The sequence below is a fragment of the Hakea prostrata genome, chromosome 9 (assembly GCF_041222555.1).
Source record: "Hakea prostrata isolate BN-2017 chromosome 9, UWA_Hpros_2, whole genome shotgun sequence".
NCBI classification, from domain to species: domain Eukaryota; kingdom Viridiplantae; phylum Streptophyta; class Magnoliopsida; order Proteales; family Proteaceae; genus Hakea; species Hakea prostrata.
In genome coordinates this window covers 44,671,289-44,697,367 of record NC_142608.1, presented here as the reverse complement: position 1 = coordinate 44,697,367, position 26,079 = coordinate 44,671,289, and the positions used below count along the sequence as shown (strand labels likewise).

Genomic DNA, 26,079 nt, shown 5'->3' with positions numbered 1-26,079 from the left:
CAACACTTCTTGAGGAGTAGAGGTTTGAATACAAGAGCTTTTGGAAAGTGAGATTGCCGCAAAGTTTGCATTTCCTCCACGTTCCCTAGCCTTTGAAACCCCATTAATGGATTTGGTTTTCAACTTTAGATTTCTCTGTGGAAACTTGTCCATTTCGCAAGAAATCGAGTCTCTACTCCACAAAACGACTCCGAGCAAGACGATTGTGATAATTCCTCCGTTATGTCTGTTGCTTCTTCATTCACAATCTTCTTTTATTTTGTTTCTGCCAACTAATCGGTCGTTGGTCTCTTCTCTTCCCTCGAAGTGGCAACTAACAATCGCCTTAAAGTTTTGGTATATCGTTTTGAGATTATTGCCATTCAAATTATAGGCAAAAGTAGATGTGAACTTTTTTTATAGATTTTGCCATGAAGTATTAGAGTGGATGCAGTAGTGAAGCTGGTTAAGTTGCTTTCTGTTGGAGGAAACCCTCTTGCTGTTGTTATTGGTGGTGGTGGTGGTACCACCTGAGGAGGTTGGGTCGTTTGAACCATTATTTTATAGTTCCTCTTCTGAGAACAAGTTCTTCTTCATCTTCTTTTGTTTCACTTCCAAAGATTCCAAGGAAAGCAAAGCATCGGTCGACACTCCAAAGACGCGCCAACATCTCTCTCTGAGCATTTATTGAGTTCAAGGCAGTTTCAATCCTGGTAAGTATATTGAAATCCAAAATTATTCTATTGCTTCCGCTACAATTATGATAATGACATCACCACTAGTTTTGAAAACTCTCTCATTCGTCGGGATACAAATGACTGGCAGGTTTTTCAGGTTTCCTCTGAAGATGCTTCCACATGACTTGAGATCCCATCATTCATTATTGAAGTATTGATATCTACGTTACTATCCGAAGCCTTTCCTCTACAGAGAGGTCAGGCCTGATAATAGTCCAAGCATGCTGTTCGAAATCCTGTATCAAACTCATTTAGGATTTTTAGAAAACGCAAGAATGCTATCTATTTTGTTCGAGCTGCTTTTATTAAAGAAATTCTTGCTTTTCATTCCTTGGCTCTGCTCTAGGTTTTCTAGAAAAATAATTGAGTAATGTTCTGTCTAATTTCCCTGCCTGACTACTTTCTTTCTGACGAAGAGAGTGTTTCAGTAGAGGAGTCTTTGAGCTCGACTTCTCTCATTCTGCCCTCAGGGGAGTTATAAAAATCTACAAGTGGAACTGTACTTTGTCAAAAGGTTTGCGGATCACTTTATTGTAACCATGCTTTGGCAAAAGAAAAACATAAAAAATAGTTAATTCATCATAAATTTGCAATTAGTTCTCTTTATTTAACCGTACTTTGCCAAAAGCAAAATATGAATAGTTAATTCATTGTGACAATGACATTCTTTAGGCAAAGTAATCATGCAAACATAAACTTCTCTTTCCTTAAATCTAAAAGGTTATTTAAAAAAATCAAGGCACGTGGTTCTGACGTTGTGTTCTTGGTAATGTAACTTACAAAAATCAATGCACTCAATGAAGCAAGTGATTGGTTCTTAGAAAACTGAGCGAGTTCCCACAAAATTATGATTAATTGGTTTTGTAGCCTCAAATCAGGGGTAATATAACATTAAAAATTTCTTCAGTAAAATAATTCCTCAAAGTCGATGAAAAATAATGGTTATTTTAATTAGAGAGTAGAGGGAATGTACGATATACGTTATGGTTGGATTACTCAAAAAGGGATTTTGAAGGCAGTTGTACCTCACAATCAAACTTGCCAATCACCTCATGATTAATTATTATTTGGAGGGTTGATTTAGGATGCCTAATCTAATTTACACAATGCCTTTTTTTTTTAACCAAGATTTGCACAGACGGTGCCAAATGTTGCTGCAAAATCTTGTTTGGCAACATAAGCGAACAACCTATAAAAAATGTGCTCGACTGGGTTGGTCAAGGAACGTCTCCGATGATCATGTTAATGGAAGCGCACAACTTTTAGAAGAAGAAAATAACTTGTAGAATTCTCAATGCTAGAGAGAGAAACCCAAGAGTGCGTACCTGACAATGGTGAAGGTGTGGGTATTTATAGCTTAGTAGATTACCTTGGTTGTGAGGTGATGGAGTTCAACTTAAACTCTATAATTGTTGTTAACTTCCTAGAGGAGATGATGAATCTTATCCTATGAGAGAGTATTACTTGGATTGTAGTTGTGAAGTCGGATTTGGATTCCAATAGCAATTCAAACTATCCGACTTGATCATGATTTTTATCCCTATCTTTAAGGAGGTTGGATACGATTCATATCGTACACGTTGCTTAGTGCCTTTATTTTATATGTTTATTTGTGGTCCGACCGAGGTTTGATCTGTTCGGTTCTTCTTTGGTCTACCTAAGTTGGTCTATTATGAATTGTCCATGACACACTTTAATTATCAAAATAATACACTTAACACGAGGTATTATAGGAAATGTGTTTTTGAAATTTAAAATGGGGTCTGTGCTTTAAGGCCTTTCTTTTAGGGTGTCAAGAGCAATTTGGAAGGTAAATTCTCAAACTGGAATCATTGATTGTGTGAGATGGGAAGCTTAAAACTATTTTCATCATGGATCACTCGTTCTTCTCTGAAATTGATATATTAAAATTTTCAGTGAAAAATAAAAGGCTGTTTTAATTGGACCTCTTGAGGTTTGACCAACATCATTTTTTATTAAAAAAAAAATGGCATTTTGGATTTGTCTTCCTTTTAGTATCAGAAGAAGACCAATTAAGGACACACTATTAATGACCTACCAGTTTTAAAATGTTCTAATACGCTTTTAATTTTTTTAATACTGAAATAAATATTATTAAAAAAAACTTACAATTGGATTGCAGAATTATTCGATTGGTAAGACCAACACTTAGTTGGGGATTTTCCCTCATGGTATATTATGTAATATACTAATACTGAATGTATGAAAAAACGCCATTCCCGGAAAAAGGAAAAGAGGGGGCAGGCGGGGTAAAATTTGGATTTGGGGTTTGGGATCCCAGGGTAGGGTTGAACCAACCCCTCGGAAACTCGGGGTTTAAGAGTGGATGAACGGTTCGTGACATCTTCTGCTTCTACGACCTCCAATCGCCCTTCCCTTCATTACATCATCGTAGGTGGTACGTTCGAGACACGGGTTTCCACCAGTCAAGCCGCAGCGACTCTGCAGCACTTCGTAAGGTTTTGAAGGGTTTCTGTTCGTCTGCTCTCTCTCTTTTCTCGAAGGTATGGTGTATCTTTTCTCGTCTGGGGTTAGGGTTCGCGTCGATGTCTTTAGTGAAATGTTTTTAAGTAAAGCATTTGGGATTTTTCTTCTGCATAGCTGAAACATTCTAACTCCTTGATGGGGACCTTTTATGCATTTACTTCTGTTCCGTTCTGTCTGTTTTCTGTCTCTCTGTCTCTCTGTCTCTCTCTCTTCTTATCGGTTTCAGTTTTTTCTTTTATTGAATTATGGTGTTCCCCACTGTCGCATCCGCCGTGTTATTGCTTAGGTAGATATAAGCGAAATCAGTTTAAAGTTTTTTTCTTTGTTGCAAATTTAGTTCTTATGTTCTGATAATTTGTGGGTCCTTAAGCGTAGAAGCTATTTCTGTAGTCTATGGTTGTCCACCCCTGAAAGAGGTCAGGAATTAAGTTTATTGTGGGCGGGCTTATCACTCCCAGTTCTTTCAAACCATTCAATGGACGCTTGCCACACCCCAATCCCCACCATCCCCCTTAAGAAAAAGGAGAGAAAAAATCCCATGTATTGCAACTTTTCCAGTGATGGTTTGTTACTATTTCTACTATGATGTTCTAATTGGGCTTCTTTCCAATGCTGATTGATGTTTTATGTTTTGCATTCAGGTGGCAGTTTCTACTCCAAATATTGATTGGTGAGTATGGGTGAGACTGGCAAGCGAAGCCGTTCGCAGAGGGATAGAGATAATGATGGAAGCGGAAAGAACCAGAAGAAACAGTCAACTAATAAAGATGAATCAGTGGATGGTGAGTTAGTTGTATATCGCATCCTTTGCCCGGACAATATTATTGGTAGTGTGATTGGTAAGAGTGGGAAAATAATAAATTCAATAAGACAAGAGACACGGGCCAAGGTGAAGATTGTGGATCCTTCTCCTGGAGCTAAGGATAGGGTCATTACCATATATTGTTATGTTAAGCACAAGAGTGATGTGGAGGTTGATGATGAGGATGAAGACATGGAACCTCTTTGCCCGGCTCAGGATGCTCTTCTCAAAGTGCATTTGGCAATTACCAATGCATCGGACACTGGCGGTGATTCTAACAAGAAACTAAAAGATAAGGTGGAAACACGCCTTCTTGTCCCTACCAGCCAATCTGCAAATATAATTGGCAAGTCTGGTTCAACTATCAAGAAGTTGAGAAACAAGACAAATGCAAACATCAAAGTTAATCCAAAAGAAACAAATGACCCCAGTCAGTCATATGCTATGGATTTCGACAACTTTGTTCTGGTAAGTAAGATCTCAGCATTTCGATTAGATTGTTGAAATACACTTATCAATAGATCTGCTGACAAAAACCTGCCTGTTAAATTTACTCATGTTTAACTATGAAGATCTTATTGAATAAAATTCTGATCTTGAAAGAGAAGAATTATGTTGACATGAAGCTCTAGTTTGTGAGGGTACCTATGCCCTATGGTGTAAGACTTGACGGGAACATGAACACCCAAGAAAATGGATTTTTGAGTTTTACCAATATTCTGGTATTGGGCTTCTATCTGTAGCTTGTTTTTATTTGCAAAAAATCCATATCTAGGGAGTTGTGCATAGGCACTAGTATATTATTCATGTAACTCTTGTTTATGGTTTTCTTGTAATTGACTTGCCAAAAAATTTAGAGGGTGAGCCTTGTTCCCATAGTAAGGTTGGTCAATTGTGACCAACCACGGTGATGGGTTCGAGTATGAAAGCAGCTCTCTGCTAAGCAGGGGTAAGGCTGTGGACATTCGGTTCCTTTCTAGACCCACAGCCGCATGAACCTTTTTGCAGTAGGTACCTTTTGTTTTCTTCCCCCTGTTCTCAAGGTTTTGCTTCTCCTGGTTTTACTATCTTGAGTCATTTCTGGTGCCTCCTGTATTGAAAATTTATGCATGCATTACCCTGTGGATGACATAGTTTGTACCAGGCAATGATGTATATGCTGCGTCAGACATTTGTGATATATCCTATGTTGTGCGTGTGTGTGATAAATGCATGTCTCAGTGGTTGGCGTAAATCATTGAAAATTTATGAATGCATGCCCTGTGGATGACATTGTCTAATGTGCGCAACTGCATTTATGTTGTTAATTTTTGATTGATCTGTTTTTAATGACTTCTTAACCATTTGGAGGTCTATTGTTGGGCTTGGTGACTGGATACATGTTCTACAGAATGATTTTGGTATTAGTGGAGGGAGAATAGTGTTTCTTTAGTTTCCATTTAAAATGATCTTGTTACTATTGTGTGTATATCCAATGTATAAGTGGACGCAATCCTGATTGCTAAGAAGTTTAAACACATCCAGGTGAATGCCCATGCATTTTATCCATTGAACTTTTGTTGCTTATTGAACTTTCCACCTGCCTCTGATCAGTGAGAAATTATTTTTGTGAGCAGATAACAGGTGCGGCTGAAGCAGTGAAGAAGGCATTATATGCCATATCATGTATCATGTACAAGTTCTCTCCTAGAGAAGATGTCCCTCTTGAGACGTCAGTGCCAGAAGCCCCCCAAAGTATCATTATCCCATCAGACATCCCTATTTATCCTGCTGGTGGTTTCTATCCAAGTGCCGACCCTATGGTTCCTAGTTCGAGATCCATGCCATCAATCATAGGAGCTCCACCTTCTGCACAAGATCTCCCTGTATACACAGACACAGGCAATGCATGGCCAATGTATTCAAGTGCCCTTCCCATGGTTTCTGGTTATGCAGCTCCATCTCGATCTGAGGAGTTGATGATAAGAATGTTGTGTCCTTATGACCAGATTGGCCGTGTTATTGGCAAGGGAGGAAGTTCCATTAAAAGTGTGAGGCAGGCAAGTGGTGCCCGTATTGAGGTTGATGATAAAAAAGCTGACCGTGATGAATGTCTTGTCACCATCACGTCAACAGAGGTTAGACCTTTTCATTTCTTTTTTCGTTTTCTTTAATTTCTAGTTGATTGTGTCATCTTATCATCATTGTTGTCACTTCTTGGTCATCAATGGAATTGAAATATATCATATTTTATATACAAAATATTTTGCAGATAATTTAGGCTATGGATTTCTTCTTGCCAAAACAGATGAATGTGCCCTAGAAATTTTCTTGCTTGAACTAGACATCATGTATCTTCTGGTTTTCGCATACAATCGAATCAAGTAGATTCAAATATTGGAATGAGTGTAGTTATAATATTGGAAAGAATGTAATGTGCGCTTAGTTGATCTCCCTGGGTGGGATTGTAAACACCACTCTTCCTGTCTGCCTATTCCAGACATGCATACTTGCTTCTGTATTTCTTTCTGAACTACTCCTATCAATCTTCTATTTCCAAATTGATGACAAGTGTCCTCACTTTGTTGACAGTCCTCAGATGATGTGAAATCAGTGGCGATTGAAGCTGTTTTACTGCTGCAAGAGAAAATAAACAACAATGATAATGATAGTGTTGGTATTCGTTTCCTTGTTCCATCTAAAATTATTGGGTGTATTATTGGAAAGAGTGGTGCTATTATAAATGAAATCCGGAAGAGGACAAAAGCTGATGTGCGGATATCAAAAAGTGAGAAGCCCAAGTGTGCTAATGATAATGATGAGCTAGTTGAGGTTTGTTTCTGTGCCTGCCTTATGAATATAATCCGGGTGTTATATCTACTTATTTAATTGTTCTGTTCATTTAGGTGTTTGGAGAGGTGAGTAGCGTGCGAGATGCACTTGTTCAAATAGTTTTGAGGCTCCGAGATTATGTTTTGAAAGACAAGGACAGTGGTGGGAATCCTCCTGCTGCAGCTGCTGATTCTACTTATTCCAGCGGTGTTAGTCTTTCTGTGCCTCCAGCATTGCCTAGTGTCCCTTCAGTTGCTCCACTGGGTTATGATCAAAGGGTTGACAGCGGAAGTGGCTTGGGCCTGCTTTCCTCAAGTGGCCTATATAGATATGGGTCATTGCCGGTATGTTACATGCAGTTTCATATTCAGTATTTTTTTTCCAAGTTATTGTATTGGAATCATGTGCCAATATTGACATATTCTTGCACTGGACAACTGCTTTGATTTATCTTGTTGCTGCTTAACATTAATTGTGAGATTCTACACTTGTCTGATAGGTTAAGTTTCAATGGTTTGCGTTGCCACAGATTACCTCTATCTTACCTTGATGTGTGCAACGTTGTGTATAACACTTTGTGATGACCTCTAAGGCTCCAAGGAAAAACACCCAATGGACTTCAAGTTCTGAAAGAGGAATTTTTTAGGTTGTTGCTAACATGCTCTACTGCATTTTATGATGATGTACAATCATTGACTAGATATTCCACCAAATGTGATTAATTATGTGGGCACTGTGGCATCCTTTATGACAAAAATTTTCTTGTAAATGCCAAACTTCATGGTTGTGGGTTTGCATGCAAGTTTTTGATATTTTTGGGTCTGTTCTCTGTGACAGAGAAATGAGATTTTCTTTTTTCTTGCAAATAATCTCTAAATGGTAGAGCACAGGCTAGGAGAATTAGGAAGTTTTTAGAGGAAGAAATCAGAGTTGAAGGGGAGGAGAAGAATGCATAAGAAGACAAAGAGAAAAAAAGTGAGAACAGAAGATGAGTGCACACACACATAGAGCTACATGGGTTCTCTGACCATAATTCACTATCCTAAATCAGAAATTTCATCTTAATACAAACTGTTTGATAGAAGAAAATCTAACTAAGAAGGGAAACATGGTGTAAACTTAGAAACAGAATTTACAAAGGGAAGGGTCTCTGAACTTGTAAGATTCCTGATCAACTTTATACTTGCTCATTATCTAAAATTGACTGACTTGTGTATTCTTATTCTTATATAAAATAATAGCTAACGCGTCCTGATGTGAACGCAAGGACTCCCTGGCTGAAAGCTCAAGTGGGGGCCCTCAAGATGGTTCCAAGAAACCACCCTGAACTGGCTGAACCCTTCTTGGGGACGTTTTGGGCATTTTAGTCTTTATTTTATTTCTGAAATTAACTTCAGAATTTTCCAGAATTTTAATTAACTCCAATTTTGCAATTTGAGTTGAGATTGGTTATGTTTGGACTTTGGAGAAGTCTAGTTTGAGTTAAAGTTGTTTTGAAGGGTCCCAAGTTAGTTTAGGTAAGATTCCTTATCTGTTAGGAGTTGCTTTATGGATGAGAGTCTAGTCAAAGATGTAATTGGAACATTATCTGTTAAGGAATTCCAAAGTGAGTCAGAGTCTTCTATTTTCATGTTATAAATAGGCTCTTTATGTAATGCTATCTTCAGTTTGGATTATTGAATGAAACGTTATTGAGGTTCCTGTTTTGAGGGGACCTCGGCGGGTTTTGAGAGAGTCTTCAACATTCAGCATCTTTATTCAAGTTTCATGTGTTCTTCTTCATCGGTCCAGCAGCTTACATGCCTTCTTCAAGCAAGTCTCTGCAACTTTCAACCAACTCCAGCAGTCACCCATCAACCCCAGCAGCCTTTCAACCAAGTAAGTAAAAACCCCCTACCCACCCCACCTCCCCAAGGTCCATGCACCCAGCCCATGCCCTTCCCATATTCTGCGCAAGGCAGAATCCTTTCCCCCAGACCCCTACAAGCCTAGATCCCCACCCCATTGCTGTTTCAGACCCCTAACCCCCAACCCACCTTTCTGCGACCTAATCCCCTTCCCCAACTTGTCTAGCCCTTAACCATTCCTTCCATTCAGTCCCCTGTTTTCTGGCAAATTTCTGAGAAACAGCAAATCTAGAAATTCTTCAAACTCAATTTGAGACTTCTGAATATGAACATTCTTACAATTCCCTGCTCAACCTTACAATCCAGAACAGTGAAAGCAAGTTCTGAAATCACAAAACTACTAGTTCAGATTTTCCAGCCCTTAACCGGAAACCCTAGTTTCTGAGTCTATTAGATTTCAGACCTGAAACTTACATCTCCGCAGGGTTCTGAGTAGAAAAATCCCTTCTAAACCCTAAGGTATTCATTCTTCTTTGCTGGAATTTCCTGGGCAAACCCTAAGTCTTGGGGAACTACTAAAATACCTCTAACCTAGACCTGGTTTACATCACATCCTATTAAACTTAAGACTTAAGGTAGACCTGGATCATCTCTAATTGGGCACAACTTGGTATGAGTTTGATGCTGGGGCCGATTCAACACTCGACATCAAGTGGAAGGTCAAGACTAGGAAAAGCCCCTAAGGTTGCTGTCGAGATTAGCCAAGTAGTTTTAATTTTAAGGAATTTGAGTGCGCACTATGTTCCCAGTTTATATTCTGTTTTAGAGTTTTAGTTTGACAAGTGTCACACAGTGAGTTTGAATTCCAACTTTCGAAGTCAGTTTACAGGATGATGTAGCTGTAGATTGAATAGGTTTAACTTGGGGCCAGTCTTTTGGATCTCAGTACAAAAGTTAGGTTTTAGGATTTCGGGGAAGTTGATTAGGGTACACAAGAACAGAGGTTTTAGTGGTTGGATGGGGATGAAACTTTGAGACAAGTTAGGTGATAATATATGGGGATGATCCCTAAAGTTTGAACAGTTTTAACGGTTATATCGGGATTGGCGTAGATCTAAGTTTGAAATTTGGGTTTTTGGGAGTACAAAAACTCAGAAAAGAGGGTTTAATCCTTGGATTTTGGATGATATTTTGATGTGTATTCTTGATTGGTAGAAGCGATGATGACAAGTACAGACTGTGGTATGGATTTCCAATGGATTCTAATGGTTAGTTTGGGCTGGAGATAGGTTCTAATGGCTAGGTTTTAAGGTAAAAGAAAGTAGAAAGAAATAGTGTAAGGATTTTGATTAACTGGACAGGAAGAAGAAGAACTCACTGTTATTAAAGGACAGCTCCTGGAATGCTTGGATAGTCCTTGAACTTGCAGAATTTTCAACAATATTGAAGTTCCTTCAGTGAAGATCGAATGAGACAGCTTAGTGGAATTTTAGGAGAGAGGTATAAATTAGTAATACTAATTCACAGAGCATTAATGCTCAAAACAATCTTTCATTCATCGAGTCGTGGGGTAAGCTGAGTAATTACATCAATGTATATATGCAACTTTGGCTGACATAAGATGACATGTAAAACTAGGACTCTAGTAGGACTAGAGTTACTATCCATGGTTGCTCTTCATGTGAACGGTAACTTCATTTTTCCTACTGGAATTACAGCTTCAAATAAGGTTTAAATAAAACCGTTAATAGGATAAACTAAAATTGAAATAACCAAAACGTAAACCCACAAATTTTAGCTGCTGGTGTAGCGGTTCCTCAACGCTTGATCTTTCACCTAATGGTGCTGGTGCATAGTTTGACAGCAAAAGTGCAAAACTGCATCATGGGAGGCCAGTATGAATTTTATTCCATAAATAAAAGTGGAGGCCTTTGACCTGGACTCAAATTTCTGGAAATATGACCTTTGATTTCTCTGGAGTTTTTACTGTTGTGAATTCAGTGATTGTTGCTTTAGGTTCAGCAGTGTACTTTGTCTGACATAAGATGACATGTAAAACTAGGACTCTAGTAGGACTAGAGTTACTATCCATGGTTGCTCTTCATGTGAACGGTAACTTCATTTTTCCTACTGGAATTACAGCTTCAAGTAAGGTTTAAATAAAACCGTTAATAGGATAAACTAAAATTGAAATAACCAAAACGTAAACCCACAAATTTTAGCTGCTGGTGTAGCGGTTCCTCAACGCTTGATCTTTCACCTAATGGTGCTGGTGCATAGTTTGACAGCAAAAGTGCAAAACTGCATCATGGGAGGCCAGTATGAATTTTATTCCATAAATAAAAGTGGAGGCCTTTGACCTGGACTCAAATTTCTGGAAATATGACCTTTGATTTCTCTGGAGTTTTTACTGTTGTGAATTCAGTGATTGTTGCTTTAGGTTCAGCAGTGTACTTTGTCGACCATACGTGTGACAAAATTGACGCGTCCTCACACTTCGAGTTCAGATATGATCTCGACCAGAATTATACACTGACACAATGGTCGAGTTTCCGTTGTTCTGTGGAGGTTTTCCTTGATTGTGTTGCAAAAGAAGCATTGTCTTAGAATATCTTGCTTAACGATGCTATTGATCAATCAACTGGTATCCTTAGCCTTGCAGTTTTCAAAGGAACCTGAAAGTAATGTATCATATCTCATTCAGCAATGCTTATGATGATCAACTCTTTGTATTTATGTTTCCTGTGTTTGGGAGAATTGGGCAAGTTAGTGTCATGTTATCCTAGATGTCCCCTGTTCACCAAATCAACTTACACATCGATTAAGTGCGAGCACCTGCATCTGTGCTAATTATTATTTATGTGAGAGTATATTGCTGTGGGAATGTTGAAGTTTTACTCTGCCAAAATTTATAGCATTAATGTCAGGTATATTTTTGTCCAGTGTGATTTCCATGTTGAATGTATGGGCTATCACTTAAAATTCCTCACGTTTCTAGTAATTTACCTTCATTGAATCTTTTTGTGTGTGTGAAGGTAGGAGAAAACGGTTACGGTTCTTTGTCTTCATACTCGTCATCAAATTTCTATGGAGGGTTCGTACTTTCTAACGCATTACTTGTTTTTACAAAGTTTGTTTCATTCTTGCACTCACAAAATCCTCGTTGCAGAATGCCACCACCTTCAACCTTAGACATAGTGATACCTGGAAATGCAGTTGGTAAAGTGTTGGGCAAAGGCGGGGCAAACCTCGCTAACATTCGGCAGGTAGGTCTTCATTCATTTCGTTTGGAGTCAACATTCTTCTCTCTTTTTTGGGTTAAAGTTATGCTTTCTAGTTTATATCTGTTCTATTGGGAACAATGAAGGTGCTCTCCTGGAAGAAATTAATGTACTTTGGTTGATTGATTACTGCGGGGGAATTGTTTCAGCCATGTTCCTAATGGAAAAGAAAAATGTGATTATTTTCATGACTTTATGGTGAATACTAACTCCAACCAGTATATCTCGGTGTAGGAAATTTAGATTGGTCCAGAAATCAGGTTGCGGTAGTATGGTCAATTTACAATGGACTCCAATGAGAATACAAAGTGGCTGAAGAATCATACGCAGGGAATTATCAAATAAATGAACATATCTATGAATCTACCACATTAATTTGGAGATTAAATTGATAGACCAAGAGGAACAGATTTGTTGTAACTGAAGTGAACTGTTGTGATGCAGACCTGGTATATGGCTACTATGGTGGCTGTAATGGAGGAGAATTAGAAGAATTAGAAGTGGAGGAAGAAGAGGAAGAGGGAGGGAGTGCTCACACTCACACACCAGACACAGGCTCTCATAAACACAATTTATTCTATTAAATCTCAAAATTGTATCATAATACAAGATATTTAAAGAAAAACAAATTGCAAATCCTAGTTGGAATCAAATTCCATAATAGAATGCAAACAAAGTCTAGAACCACTTACATAGTAGTACTAAAACAAATAGAAGAGCAAAATTAAAACTGAAATGAAATACTAATTTAAGTCCAACTCTTGTTGGACCAAACCCCAGTGAACCAGTTCTTCTGGCTGGACTGGAACTGATTAAACTGATCTGATACTGCATCATGTTGTCAAAACAAGCAGCTTATATAGCAAGAAGCTTATTATGTAGCCCTAGATTGAATAGGATTATGTGGGGGCAATTAACCAAGGTCTCTACAGAACCAGCTTCTTAAGTAGGCCAAAACTGAGTGGGTCTCACTTGAGGGATATAGGGTTTGATGGTGGGGTTATGGCAAGTTGATGTAGGCTAGAATTTTGTGGAAAATCACAACTAAATCAGGTGATCAAACCTGGAGTTATAGAGGATTTCTAGTAGGAATAAGGCTAAGGATGGTAATTGTAGGTAATCAACTGGTCAGGTTGCATTGAGATTTGAATGGTTTTGATATAAGGATATGGGGTTGATATTACCACTGGTTCATACCAGCAAAGCTGGTTCAATTTAAAACATGAAATTTAACTATGGAAATAATGCTGCTGCTACTACTACTAATAGACTCTAGGATTACTTGTTCTTCTTGACATGGCCCTTGATTGAAAGGTACCATCTAGGAATAACCAGGGTCTACGAGCCAAGCTTGAGTAGTTCAGAATGGTGTGGATTCAGTTGCAGATTAGGAGTTGCTGGCATTGGTGTTTTGACCAGAAATTTCAACATGGTACAAGTATGTAACATGTTTTGATGCCCTGTTTGGGTGGATTCTTGGTATTTTTTTTGGCCTGGTTTTGGTGTATGTTGTAATGTGAGGAATTGCTCCTCTAAAAGTAAGTTATTCACAAGACCCCAATAGGGTATTTATAATTACAACTTAGTTAAGTCCTATACTAAGTAGAAAAAGGAAATATAGAAATAAAACTCTAGACATATGAGGAAACATAATCCTATTCTAATTAGGAAAATCTTAGTCCATGTTTTCAACACTCCCCCTCAAGTTTGAGCATAGATATTTATCATGCCTAACTTGCTCATAATGTAATTGAATATCTTCGTGCTCAAGCTCTTTGTGATCACATCAGCCCGTTGCTCGTTTGAAGTAATAAAGGTGATATGGATCAGCCCAGCGTCAAGCTTCTCTTTGATGAAATGTCTGTCAATCTCTACATGCTTAGTCCTATTATGCTGTACTGGGTTATGAGCTATGCTGATTGCTGACTTACTATCTGAGTATAACTATATAGGAACCTCCAAATCTGTCCCAACCTCTTGAAGCAGCCCTTTAAGCCATAGTACCTCACAAGTGCCTTGAGCAATCGCCCTAAACTCGGCCTCGGCACTGGACCGTGCAACTATAGCCTGTTTCTTGCTTCTCCAAGTCACAAGGTTATCTCCCACATATACATAATACCCAGAGGTAGACCTCCTATCATCTGGACATCCTGCCCAATCTGCATCTGTATATGCCTCAATCTTCAAATGTCCATGAGCTGAAATTAAAATTCCTTTTCCTGGAGTAGTCTTCAAGTATCTCAAGATCCGATATACTGCATCCAAATGTGAGGAATAAGGATCATGCATATACTGGCTAACAAGACTAACTGCAAATGTGATGTCAGGTCTAGTGTGAGATAGATAGATCAACTTTCCCACTAATTTTTGATACCTTATCTTGTCAACTGGTTCTCCTTCCTTTGCTTTCAAGTGTAGGTTAGGCTCAATAAGAGTCTCAGTAGGCTTACATCTTAGCATTCCAGTTTCCTCAAGAAGATCCAATGTATACTTCCTCTAGGATAGAGATACACTGCTAGTAGAATATGCCAACTCTAAACCTAGGAAATATTTTAGTTTTCCCATATCTTTGATCTCAAATTCAGTTCCCAAAAAAATCTTTAATGCTAAAATCTCATCATCACTACTGCCTGTGATCACAATATCATCTACCTATACTAAAAGTATAGTAGTGTGGCAACCATCTCTTTTAATAAACAAAGTGTGGTCTGCATTGCTCTGCTTATAGCCATTAGATATCATTGCCTTATGGAACCTTCCAAACCACGCTCTTGGAGATTGCTTCAGCCCATATAAAGCCCTCTTTAACTTGCACACTTTCCTATAAGTCTCTATAGTAGAATACCCGGGTGGTATATCCATATATACCTCTTCTTGGAGTTCTCCATGCAAAAAAACATTCTTCACATCTAATTCTTGTAAACTCCACCCTTTATTAATTGCACATGAAATAATAGTACGAACTGTGTTCATCTTGGCAACAAGGTCAAATGTCTCCTGGTAGTTAACGCCATAAGTCTGAGTGAAACCTTTGGCCACCAATCTTGCCTTGTACCTTTCAACAATCCCATCTACCTTGTATTTGATCACAAACACCCATTTGCACCCAACAGTCTGCTTTCCTATGGGTAAAGTCACCAAGTCCCACGTTTTGTTTTTTCCAGAGCTTGCATTTCCTCATCCATATCTTCTTTCCAGTTTGAGTGAGATAATGCCTTCTGCCAAGTGTTAGGAATAGTAGTAGAGGACAAAGAGGAAATAAAACTTTAAAATTCTGGAGATAGAGACTGATATGAAACATAATTGGAAATAGGATGCTTGGTGCAAGTTCGAGGCTACTTTCTTAATGCAATTGGTAAGTCTAAAGTAGGATTAGAAGAAGGGTAAAAGACAGACTCACCTGGAAGCACGGATTGTTCAGGGCCAGGAACCAAAGCTTTTGAGTGGCTTGGTTTAGAAGGGGTCACTTGTTGATTTTTTTGATAGGTCTTCAGAAGTCTAGTCTCCCCTGTATATCATCCACCAACTGTTCCTGTTCGGTCATTCCATCTTCCAAAGGAGGATCATCTGTAGGAATCTCAAGAGAAATATCCAAAGGAGGAATCAACATTGGAACCTCTTCACTAAAATTCTCCCCTTGAAGAGGTGTAGGGGGAAAAAAGGAATTTGTTTTTGGAACACAACATCCATAGAGAAGAAAAAATGACGAGAACTAGGATGATAACACTTATACCCCTTATGTGTAGGAGGATAACCTAAAAAAATGCACTTTAACCCACAAGGATCTAACTTTCCATGAACATGGTGGTTCTGGACAAAGACAATACATCCAAAAACCTTAGGTGAGACTGTAAAGATTGCTGTACCTAAAAGAACCTTAAGGGGACAGTGTTGGTCTAAGACTCGGGAAGGCATTCGGTTAATTAGATATGCCGCAGTAAGAACGGCTTCACCCCAAAACCGAAGAGGCACATGCATAGAAAACATGAGGGAACGTGCTACCTCAAGTAGATGTCTATTCTTGCGTTCGGCAACCCCATTTTGAGGTGGAGTGTCGATGCAATTAGTTTGGTGTATGATGCCATGGTTTGCTAAGTAGGAAGGGAATGCGCCACCCAAGTACTCAGTTCCGTTATCCGTACGAAGGATTTTGACTGTCGCCCCAAACTGAGTCCTAATCATATTATGAAAATTTTGAAAGCATGAGAAAACATCACTTTTTTGGTGAAGTAAGTAAACCCATGTGGTCCTAGTACAACAGTCAATAAAGGTAACAAACCATCTATGACCAGATACAGACACTGTCTGAGAAGGACCCCACACATCAGAGTGAATGACTGAAAAATGAATTTTACTATGATTATCTGAAATAGGGTAAACATGCTTGGTCTGTTTGGCCAAAATACATGCCTCACAATAAAAATCATTTAAATTGCACCTTTTAATCAGATAAGGAAATAATTTGGACAAAATAGGTAAAGGAATGTGGCCAAGACGACTATGCCACTGTAATAAGGTAAAAAGTGCAGGGGAGGTGGAACTAGAGACCGTAGAAAGAGCTGATAGGGACCCATCCATTAAGTAAAGCCCCCCTTTCTGTTTACCACTGCCAATCGTAAGCTCTGTTTCAAGGTCTTGAAACACAATAAGAAGGAAAAAAAGTTATTTTGCAGTTCATATCACGAGTAAGGCTACTGATAGATAAAAGATTAGCTGAAAACTTAGGAACATGCATGACATTAGATAAGGTAAGAGAAGGCGAACAGATAATAGATCCTTTCCCAGCGATAGGGGAGAGAGACCCATCAGCCGTTCGAACGTCCTGAGCAATAGGGACAGATGAATAAGTATGAAACAAAGTAGATGAGTTTGTCATATGGTCGGTTGCCCCAGAGTCAATTACCCATGAGGGATAAGTCAAATTGACATTGTGACAACCAAAAATACATGTGGGGATTTGTGGATCAACAAAGGGATCAATAACAGAGGCTATACTCGTATTGAAAGTCGGTACTGGAGAAGATGAGTCAAGTCTAGACATCAATTGGCGAAGGTGCTGGAGCGCATCTGAGGAAAGAGGTGTTGGAGTACTCAGGGTGTCAGAACTAGCTTGATTTGTAGATGTTTGATTGTTGCCCTTGATTCCATTTCTACTTCCTCCACGGGAATTTGTTGGACGTCCATGCAACTTCCAACACTTGTCCTTTGTATGACGCTCTTTTCCACAATACTCGCACTTTACTGGAGGGCAAAAATTACCAAAACTATATTTATTATTGCCATAACCAGCCATCGATGCAGATCTATCAGATGTTTGAGTATGTACCATAGCTGACCTTTGACTGTCCTCGGTATCTACCATGGCATAGGCTTGAGCTAGAGAAGGGAAAGGCTCTATGCGTGAATTGATCAAATTCTATATTCAATCCTGCCAAAATATTATAAACTCTTTGTTTATCTTCCCATTGTTGATAGGCAATAGCATTTTCAGCATTCTTCGGTGTAAACTTCCCATAGAAATCTAAAGTTTGGTAATATCTTCGAAGAGTGTTATAGTACTGAGAAAGAGGAAGATCCTTTTCTTTTAACTGATTGATTTTTCGTCTAATTTCAAAGCACTATGCATCATTGCCAACTCTAGAGTATGTATCTTTAGTAACTTTCCAAATAGTTGCCGCATCAGGAAGGAGGAGATAACTCTCTGCTATGCTAGATTCAATGGAGTTGATGAGAAAATCCATGATCAAGTATTCATCTGTATACCACTTGGAAAGTTGCAGACCAGGTGTGGAAGGTTTGGTAAATTCCATCAAGATGGATAGTAAGACCACAAGCACCAACAGCAAGAGAAACTGAACGAGACCATCTAAGATAATTTGTCTTAATTAAGTTTCACAGTGGTTATCTGAAGCGGAGAAAACTCACGATCCTTATGAATGGATGACATGGGAGACTCTTTAGATGTACCAGATAAAGGAGATATGGGATCATCCATCATCGTAAGGAGAAATTATTCAAAAAGTCCCTGAACTTTTTCAAAATTTACGAAAAAGTCCTAAAATCTTTTCAAAATTACTCCCACTAATTCACGTGAAAAGTATCTCCTCAGTTTACCTCAAATTGGTATATTGTTGAATCAAAGTACATCAGGAAAGTTTCCAGGAAAGATTGGAGGGACACAACCGGTCCGCTTAAATACCAGACTCCTTAGACAAAATTTTCCTAAACATGCACTTAATCACCCAATATAAATTTCCAGGGTACCCGAAAAGAAAACAAATATGTGAATAGCGACGTCAAAAAAATTTCTAAAGCATCTCTGTAGGATGAAAACAAAACCGTTTTATGATAATGAATAGCGACATCAAAAAAAAATTTCTACAGCACCTCTGTAGGATGAAAACAAAACCTTGCTCTAATACCATGTTGTAATGTGAGGAATTGCTCCTCTAAAAGTAAGTTATTTACAAGACCCCAATAGGATATTTATAGTTACAACCTAGTTAAGTCCTATACTAAATAGGAAAATGAAATATAGAAATAAAACTCTAGACATATGAGGAAACATAATCCTATTCTAATTAGGAAACCTCAGTCTATGTTTTCAACAGTGTACAACCTAGTTTGAGGCCAACACAATATAAGTGTTATTTTTGCCTAAAATTTAGCCAAAGTGATGTTTTTAATCGGCACATGTCATGTTGTATGCGGGTGAAACTAGAACTCTAGAACATGCACATAAATCTAAATATGGATATTATGAAAGAGAAAACTAAAATTTTCTTTAAAATGCAATAGCAAATACAAGAACATATAGAATTCAATATACAAGTGGAAGTGTAGAACTTAATTCTCAGTTAAAAATTACAATTAATGACACATAACAATAAATGGGTGAATTACAATGAATGAATGAATAAGTAAGATACATCATACAAGATATCAGAAGTCCACAATAACAAATATAAACCACGAATGAGACCTAGTCTAATCTAACAAAAGTTGTTTTGTCAGGCTGGATTCATCCCCTGAATCATGGAGTATTCTAAATATTTGACGTTAACAGGCCTTGACATGGTACGGAAAAAGTTATCCTTGTAGTCTGTCATTGCCCTTCTATAGTTAGCATCATCAACATAAAGTAGATATCCTATCCTAGGGAATTTGATGTATGGCCATGGACTGTAACTCGTTTGTGGAACTGGGATTATTGGTTATGTTGGTCCTAATGGATATCCAAAGATGGAGTCCACAAATGATGCACCTGATCCATCCCCATACCCCGATGCAAACATGCTACTGGAATCGGTATATGAACCACCATATGCTCCATCATATCTATATTCATAGCCATAAGCCCTTATGGTACTGCCCCTTCGAATTTTGGTGAAATTTTTGAGATTTCAGCGAAATATTGTAGATGTTGAATTTCGTTTCAACCATGTCAAAACTACTGAAAATTGGCAAAATTTCGTGAAATTAAATACTATGGTTGCTGGTATGCTTGTGACTAGTAAGTGATGGGGAGTTTTTAGTGAAGTTCTAATGTTTTGCAAAAGTGTTTGGATGTTGGCTTTTAAGTTTTCAGCAAATTGGGGTTTTCTTAGGTTTCGAGAAAGTGAAGGATGAAATTCTAAGGTTTTGACTAAACAGATTGGAACAGAATTTGGATGGTTAGGTTTTATGTAATTAGCAGATTAGGGATGGATTTGGAAGTTTAGGGTTTTTAGTAGTCAGCACCAGCCTTTGACGTGGGTCCCAAGACCTACCCCAAGTGGAAGACCAAGGCCTTAGGGAAACCCTAGGCCTGCTTCCCAGCAGCACGGCAGCACAAAGAAGCACTTGTGGCAGTAGCAGGGGTTGATGGTAATTCTGCAAACTGTACCCCTATGATGGACTCCTTTGTTGGGGACTGGTATTTTAAATATTCAGTCCTAGATAGTGTCTAAAGTGAGTCCTAGACTAGTTTCTAATTTCAGCACAGGTTTGTTTCTAATTCTATTGTTAGAATCCAATTAGGACATCTAACTTAAAGTTGATCCTAATTTAGTTAGTTTGTAAGAAACCAAGTTAGTTAAGAATTTATTAGTTGTGTGGCTATGTAACTGACCTGTTGCATATAATCAAGAGAGCGTTTCTCAGATATCAATAAATTCAGCTATTGCAGCCTAGTTATTTTGCTGTTCCTTGAGAACTGGTAATCCAGAGTGTTAAGCTACCTCCTGGTGTTCAAATAAGGGTCTCCTGTTAAGCCAAGTAGGGGTTCCTTTATTGCTGTGGATTCAGGCTGCATTCAGATCAGTCCATTCTCCCCACAACATCAAACAAGGCTTCTTTGTCCAGGTGAATGGCAACCAGCAATCCCCTGTGCCCCTCTTGTTGCCCCCTGTAATTTCCATTTGAATCCCTACCCCATTTGAACCCTTCTCAACATTTACAAACCCTACATTCATATCAGGCCATTAGACCCCAAAATTTCCTGAACTTGGGAGATGCTAGTGTAGGCATTCAACCTTACTATATCCCTGATTTAACCGAAATGAAAGACGACTGTTACAGCAGAAATTCTCCAGTAATTCTAATTGGTCCTTATTCATCTCAGATCGCGAATTATTGGTCTTCATTCCATGAGGCAACTTCTGCTTTAGAATGGGGCAGCAATGTTGAGCGAGTGTTGCTGGTGGTTTGGAAATGTTGTTGGCAAATTTTAGAAGTATTAAATGGTTAATTGGGTAAATAATGAGGTGGAGTTTGTGGAAAACAAAAATTAAAAGGAGATTTGGGGATTGGGATTTTTAGAAGATTTGAATAAGAATTATGGGGCGAGATTCTTGAAACTCACTGTTGCAGAAATACCTTGAGAGCAGCTTGTTTAATGGTGAATGTCCCAAAATCCGCATGAAATTCCAGCAATTTTGAGAGGATGGAATCATATGAGAAACAGTGGTTTTTATTTTTTATTTTCTTTATTTATTGACAGCACCTGGGCACATCAAAGTGTCCATTACATAGTAAAACGCCTGGGTCAAAAGCCCAGCATGTATGGAACCTTTCCTAGACTTATTCCTAGGAAAGAATTGCAATTTGGCTCTTTAGATCATCACTCAGCAACAACCCACAGGAGGAGAATTCTTCTTCGAGGTTGGCAAAGATTCAGCTGATGGATGTGGAGACGTTGCAATGGTCAGAAATAGAAATTTCCATAAGACAGAATTAGGTACTAACAAATGATTAGATAATTAGCAGCAAATAACTCAGAGACTTTAACATGTCAGTGGAAAGAGTAGAAGAAAGATAAGACTAAGAGAAGATGGAAATGGATGTGGAAACATGACTTCGGAATCACAGTCAAGGTCTGGGGAATGGCTTCACCATCATTTCCCAAATGTTGAATCACAGCATTGCTGGAACTGGATTGCCATATTCCAGTGAAGTTAATCACTCTAAAAAAAATGCAAAAGCCAAATTTCTTAGTAATGACAGGCTGACAGCTTAGGCTGCTCCCCTTCATTTACATACATACAGTGATACAGGAACAAGAAATCCCTATCCATGGTAATACAAAGCTCAAGTCCTTTTGAATTTGGGAAAGACACTGTGAAGTAGTAGTATGGCTGTATATGTTTCACCCCTCCAGTCCCTGCTGTAGGGTGCATCCTTTTTTCCTGGGATGTATTTATGAGCCACATATTATATTCAATGTGGAATTTGACAATAAGATTGGTTGGATGTCCTTTACAATATGGACCCACCCATTATTTGATACACGATAAGGGTTAAATGTTGCTGGACTTTGTTGGCTTCGCTAGCCTTTTTTTGATATGTAATTTTTGTCATTGACTCTTCTAGATGGTTTCATTTTCATGCCATAAGATAACCTTGATCTGATTTCTATTTCGTTCCTAACCCTTAATCTCCTTTCAACATTCATTTGGCAGATCTCAGGAGCAATTGTAGAGATCCATGACTCCAAATCATCACGTGGTGACCGCCTTGCCCAGATATCTGGCACGCCTGATCAGAAGCGTTCGGCTGAGAACTTGATTCAGGCATTCATAATGGCCACATGAGATTTCTGGGTCATGTTGGTAGTGACAATGAAGTCTAGTTTATATTCAGAGATCTCTTCCCGACAGTTTTCTTCTTCACATTTCTTTTAGATGTTGCTCCAGAGGAATTTAATGTTCCTAGGTTTCTCCTATGGAAACTCCTATTTCCTGCATAACTGAGCCTGCTTGAGATTCATTGGTGGATTCACACTCAGCTTTTCATTGGGAGCTAGGCTTCTGTCTTAGGTTGCTTAATCTTTTCCCTGTTTCAGAATATCTTAGAAGTTAAGTAGGATCTTTCTTATCTATTTGGTTTTCAACCACGTCTTATCTTGGACAAGCATAGACTCCATCTTATTTCCAGTGTGGTGCTGTGGTCTTTAAATGTTCACTCCAGTAATTTACTCTTTAATGATCTTTTACTTGTTTCATTGCTACTCAAAGTATTCATGATATATATGTGTGCTTTATTTTTCTTGTCTTTGAACCCTTGCCCTCAGCTGTTGTGAAAATGGTCATTTTCTATCGATATATACATAGCAATGTGGTTGGTTTATCTGACTTCCTGGTGTTCTCCTGATTTGTATTATGCAAATTAGTTTGTGCCCTGAAAAACCGTATTACTGCCAGAACCTAAATTAGAAACGTTCCAAAAAATATTGGGTTCATTCCTTCTGCAATTTTCATAAAGAATCTCTCCAGATTAGGATAGTGGAATTTTATGGTTCTCCAGCCTCTAAATCTTAGTTTTATTTCTGCATTTCAGCTGGGATCATTTATTCTTGAAGATTCCATAACAAAAAGCTCTTACCTTTGTTACCTAGAGAACCTGCTATTACACTGCCTTAAAAATTTCACAGTTCCACTTCTGGATCTAGTTCTGCAATCTCTCTGTTGGATCAAGATCAGCTACAATTTTATCATAAAATTCATATCTGTTTCATCTAAAAGCTGCTGTTGCATTGTTTGTATTGCCTTAAATATTGACCTTAACATTTCATTCTGGGTCTAGATTTGCTGTTTTTCTTTTGTATCAAGATCTGCTGTTTTTGCCTTAAATATTGATCTTAAAATTTCGTTCTGAGTCTGGATCTGCTGTTTTTCTTTTGTATCAAGATCTGCTGTTTTTCTTTTGGATCAAGATCTGCTGTTTTTCTTTTGGATTATGATCTGCTCTCTCCCTCTATCTCTGTTTTTATATGTGCCCCATAGCCAGTTTTGTTTAATTTTTATCGTCATAGTTACTGTGTCTTTCCTCTCCTATATTTCTTTACTTCTTTGAGTTGGCAGTGGTTCTGTAATATTTGATCTAGAATTAGCTGGTAACTACTATAGTTCCCAAAATCTTCCGGTGTTTTGTGGCCAAACTAGACACTTTGAATGTGGCTAGAATGAAGAATGCTAATCGAAAAGATGTTTAGCATGCTTCTGTTTTTGTTAATCGTGCCTCAAGTATTGCATTTCTTCCTCTGGTCCTTCACCTTGTTTATTTTGCCGACATTTCAGTTTTACCAATGATATTTGATGGTAGTTGTTCTGGTTGTCGACCAATCTTCAACTTTATTATCACACGAAGCACATCAGTGACTTCGAAAATTATGCTCTAATCAAATAGCTCTTCAGCATGCCATCATTTTTGTGATGAGATTTACATAGCTCCAGGTTCTTAACTCTATAGACAATTCACTGTGTCAAATAGAATTTAATGTGCTTATCTTAACCCCCTTTTTTGACAAACTTGGATGACTTCTAGGCTAGAATTTTTAGTGCTAGTTGAAAGCTAATAGGATTGCCTTGATTCTTGTTTCAAGTAGGTGACACCCTAAGTTGTAGTCTCTACTTCTCCCTGTTTTATTTTAGAGTCCAGATTGTACATTGCTGATATCTGGCAGCATGAAATTTTAGTGCAGCATCAGTTGGTATGCTTCAAACTTCAGTGTATATATTGAAGTAGATGTCTGGTTTGCTAAGGGTTTAGCTTGGTGGTTTCAGAACAAGGGAAGCAGGGTTGTGTCTTGATTGGTGAAATACCTGCTGCAAAAAGAATGACGAACGGAATATCTGTGAATAGATGAGGTGTTGGTTTATTTTTTTGATCGACCGACATCTCATTGTACAGAAGAGAATGTGTATACGTTTCTTAGCTTCAAATATGAAGATTCATTAAATGAGTTTGAACTCTGCTATGGTGGTTTACTTGCTTATTATCTGATTTGTTCATAAAGTATGTTATTATTCATAACTTCATTTCATATTGCCATGGTTTAGGATCTGTCTGCATTCACTGAGTTTAGGGGCTTATGGGCTTATAAATTTTCTAAATTGCCATCATCGCTATCTTGGGTCATTTTCAACATACATGTTTAATTTTTCGGTGTTCTGTGTTTCTCTAATGGATATTAACTTCTTTTGATTTGCTGAACTTACTGAAATTTCATATGAACACCCCCTGGCCCTGGGGTTTTATGTTTTGGGGAACTTTAGATATGGGTCTTCATTCATTAATTTGGAAGGAGAACTGTTGTAGGTCAGGCTGGTCTACACAATCCAATGCAGGAAGATAACTTTGCCTCCAGGTTTAAGAATCTGCTTCCTAAGCTTAGCACATCTATGTCAATGTTAATGCTAGGATATATTATGTTTTTTTTTTTTTTTTTTTTTAATTTTTTTTTATTTCCACTTGAAATTATAAATTCCAAGATGACCCGTTCAGACCAGGTAAAACAGATACCAAATGGATCGACGAATGAAAGCTATTATTAAGAAAGAAAGAGAATCGAGATGGATGAGTTTGTGAAAACTATGGTTCTATCAAGATGGTGTGTTTTCCTTGTTTCTTTTCTTCACTGAGAATATTTAGTGTATTGTTTGATTCTAGGTATTTTAGTTTTTAGGTAATATGTTATATTAGGGCAAATTATATATAGATCCATGTATTATTAGCAATCAATTATATTTAGTACCCTTGAAAAACATTCAATTACAGATGCCATCTTACTGCTCTAGTAGAGTTGTCCATTTACAAGGCATCTGTAATTGTTTTTTTCTTTTTTTGAGGAATAATAGATGTAATTGATTGTAAATATATTTTTAAATAATATTAAGCAAAGGGGTGGTTTTGTTTTATTTTTTTGGTTGTTGTTTTTGTCTTTGTGTTTTAACATCAACAAAAATTCCCATATGAAAGTCCTCGAGCTCTTTTATTTTGCCTCAGTGGGTTAGGAGTTTTAGTTGAAAAGGTCTATTTTGCAAGGTCATTAAAATTTTTTAGAATTAAACCGAGATTTTTGCAATCTCATTGAAAAAGACGTATTTCAAATTGGACAAAATTTAGCGTTGATGTGAATTTAATTAATCCACACGATGTTTATCGAAGTGTCCAAAACAATATGGGTAAGGTTAAGAGGCTTACTTGAGCAGTACCCTTCAGGCAAGGTTTAAAGATATGATATGACATGGTCGACAAGAATCTATATTTAGATACAATTGATATAAATACAGTAAGGCTGTAGCTCTTTATTAGATTGTACTAAAAAATATTCGTTAGTATGATATAATACTCGATATAAGACGATATATTTCTTAAAACTATTTGACTGGTAGAATACTCAATATCGATATTTTAAATGATTCTTTTGGGTGTTGAGAGAAGTTCTAGGACCTCTTAAGGGCCTGTTTGGTTACATGAGTATGAAGATTTCAAATTTATAGATTTCAAATCTATGGAGTCATAATTTATAAAATTAAATGTTTGGTTGTTGAATAAAATCTGTGGATTCATCCTAAAAAACTATTTGATCGACGTGATTTTTGTGAATGTGAAAATGTATGGCTTTTTTTAAAATTTTTAGATTTCACCCCTTTCCCATAAATCTACAGATTCACGTTTTTAGTATAAAAAGGTGAATCTCTAGATTTCATGAATTTAGAAATTTTTACAATCAAATGGGTATAATTCTCAGATTCATGAATCCAAAATCTCTGGATTCATGTAACCAAACAGGCCCTAACCAAATCCCTCGGACATGGTTGAGAACAAGTGATTCAAGGTTTAATCCAACGTTT

General features: G+C 37.8%; 1 protein-coding gene across 2 annotated transcripts; it reads left to right on the top strand.

The window, feature by feature from the left end:
• Positions 1 to 2,999: 2,999 nt before the first annotated feature.
• LOC149005291 (KH domain-containing protein At4g18375-like) lies at positions 3,000 to 25,451 on the top strand. Of its 2 annotated transcripts, none has more exons than XM_089135652.1 (8): positions 3,000 to 3,241; positions 3,866 to 4,494; positions 5,643 to 6,143; positions 6,598 to 6,837; positions 6,912 to 7,181; positions 11,720 to 11,778; positions 11,854 to 11,950; positions 21,904 to 25,450. In XM_089135652.1, exons 2-8 carry the CDS (start codon positions 3,901 to 3,903, stop codon positions 22,033 to 22,035), a joined length of 1,893 nt encoding a protein of 630 aa, XP_088991778.1. In that variant the 5' UTR covers positions 3,000 to 3,241; positions 3,866 to 3,900; the 3' UTR covers positions 22,036 to 25,450. The 2 variants fall into 2 exon arrangements, with proteins under 2 accessions (XP_088991778.1, XP_088991779.1); XM_089135653.1 differs by having other exon boundaries at positions 3,235 to 3,307; positions 21,904 to 25,451.
• The last annotated feature ends 628 nt before the right edge of the window (positions 25,452 to 26,079 follow it).

Excerpts from the sequence above, each read along its gene's own strand:
- LOC149005291 (XM_089135653.1), top strand. The coding sequence starts at position 3,901 with ATGGGTGAGACTGGCAAGCGAAGCCGTTCGCAGAGGGATAGAGATAAT. Across the intron at positions 4,495-5,642 it reads ATTTCGACAACTTTGTTCTG|ATAACAGGTGCGGCTGAAGC; the intron begins GTAAGTAAGATC and ends TTTTGTGAGCAG. Across the intron at positions 7,182-11,719 it reads ATAGATATGGGTCATTGCCG|GTAGGAGAAAACGGTTACGG; the intron begins GTATGTTACATG and ends GTGTGTGTGAAG.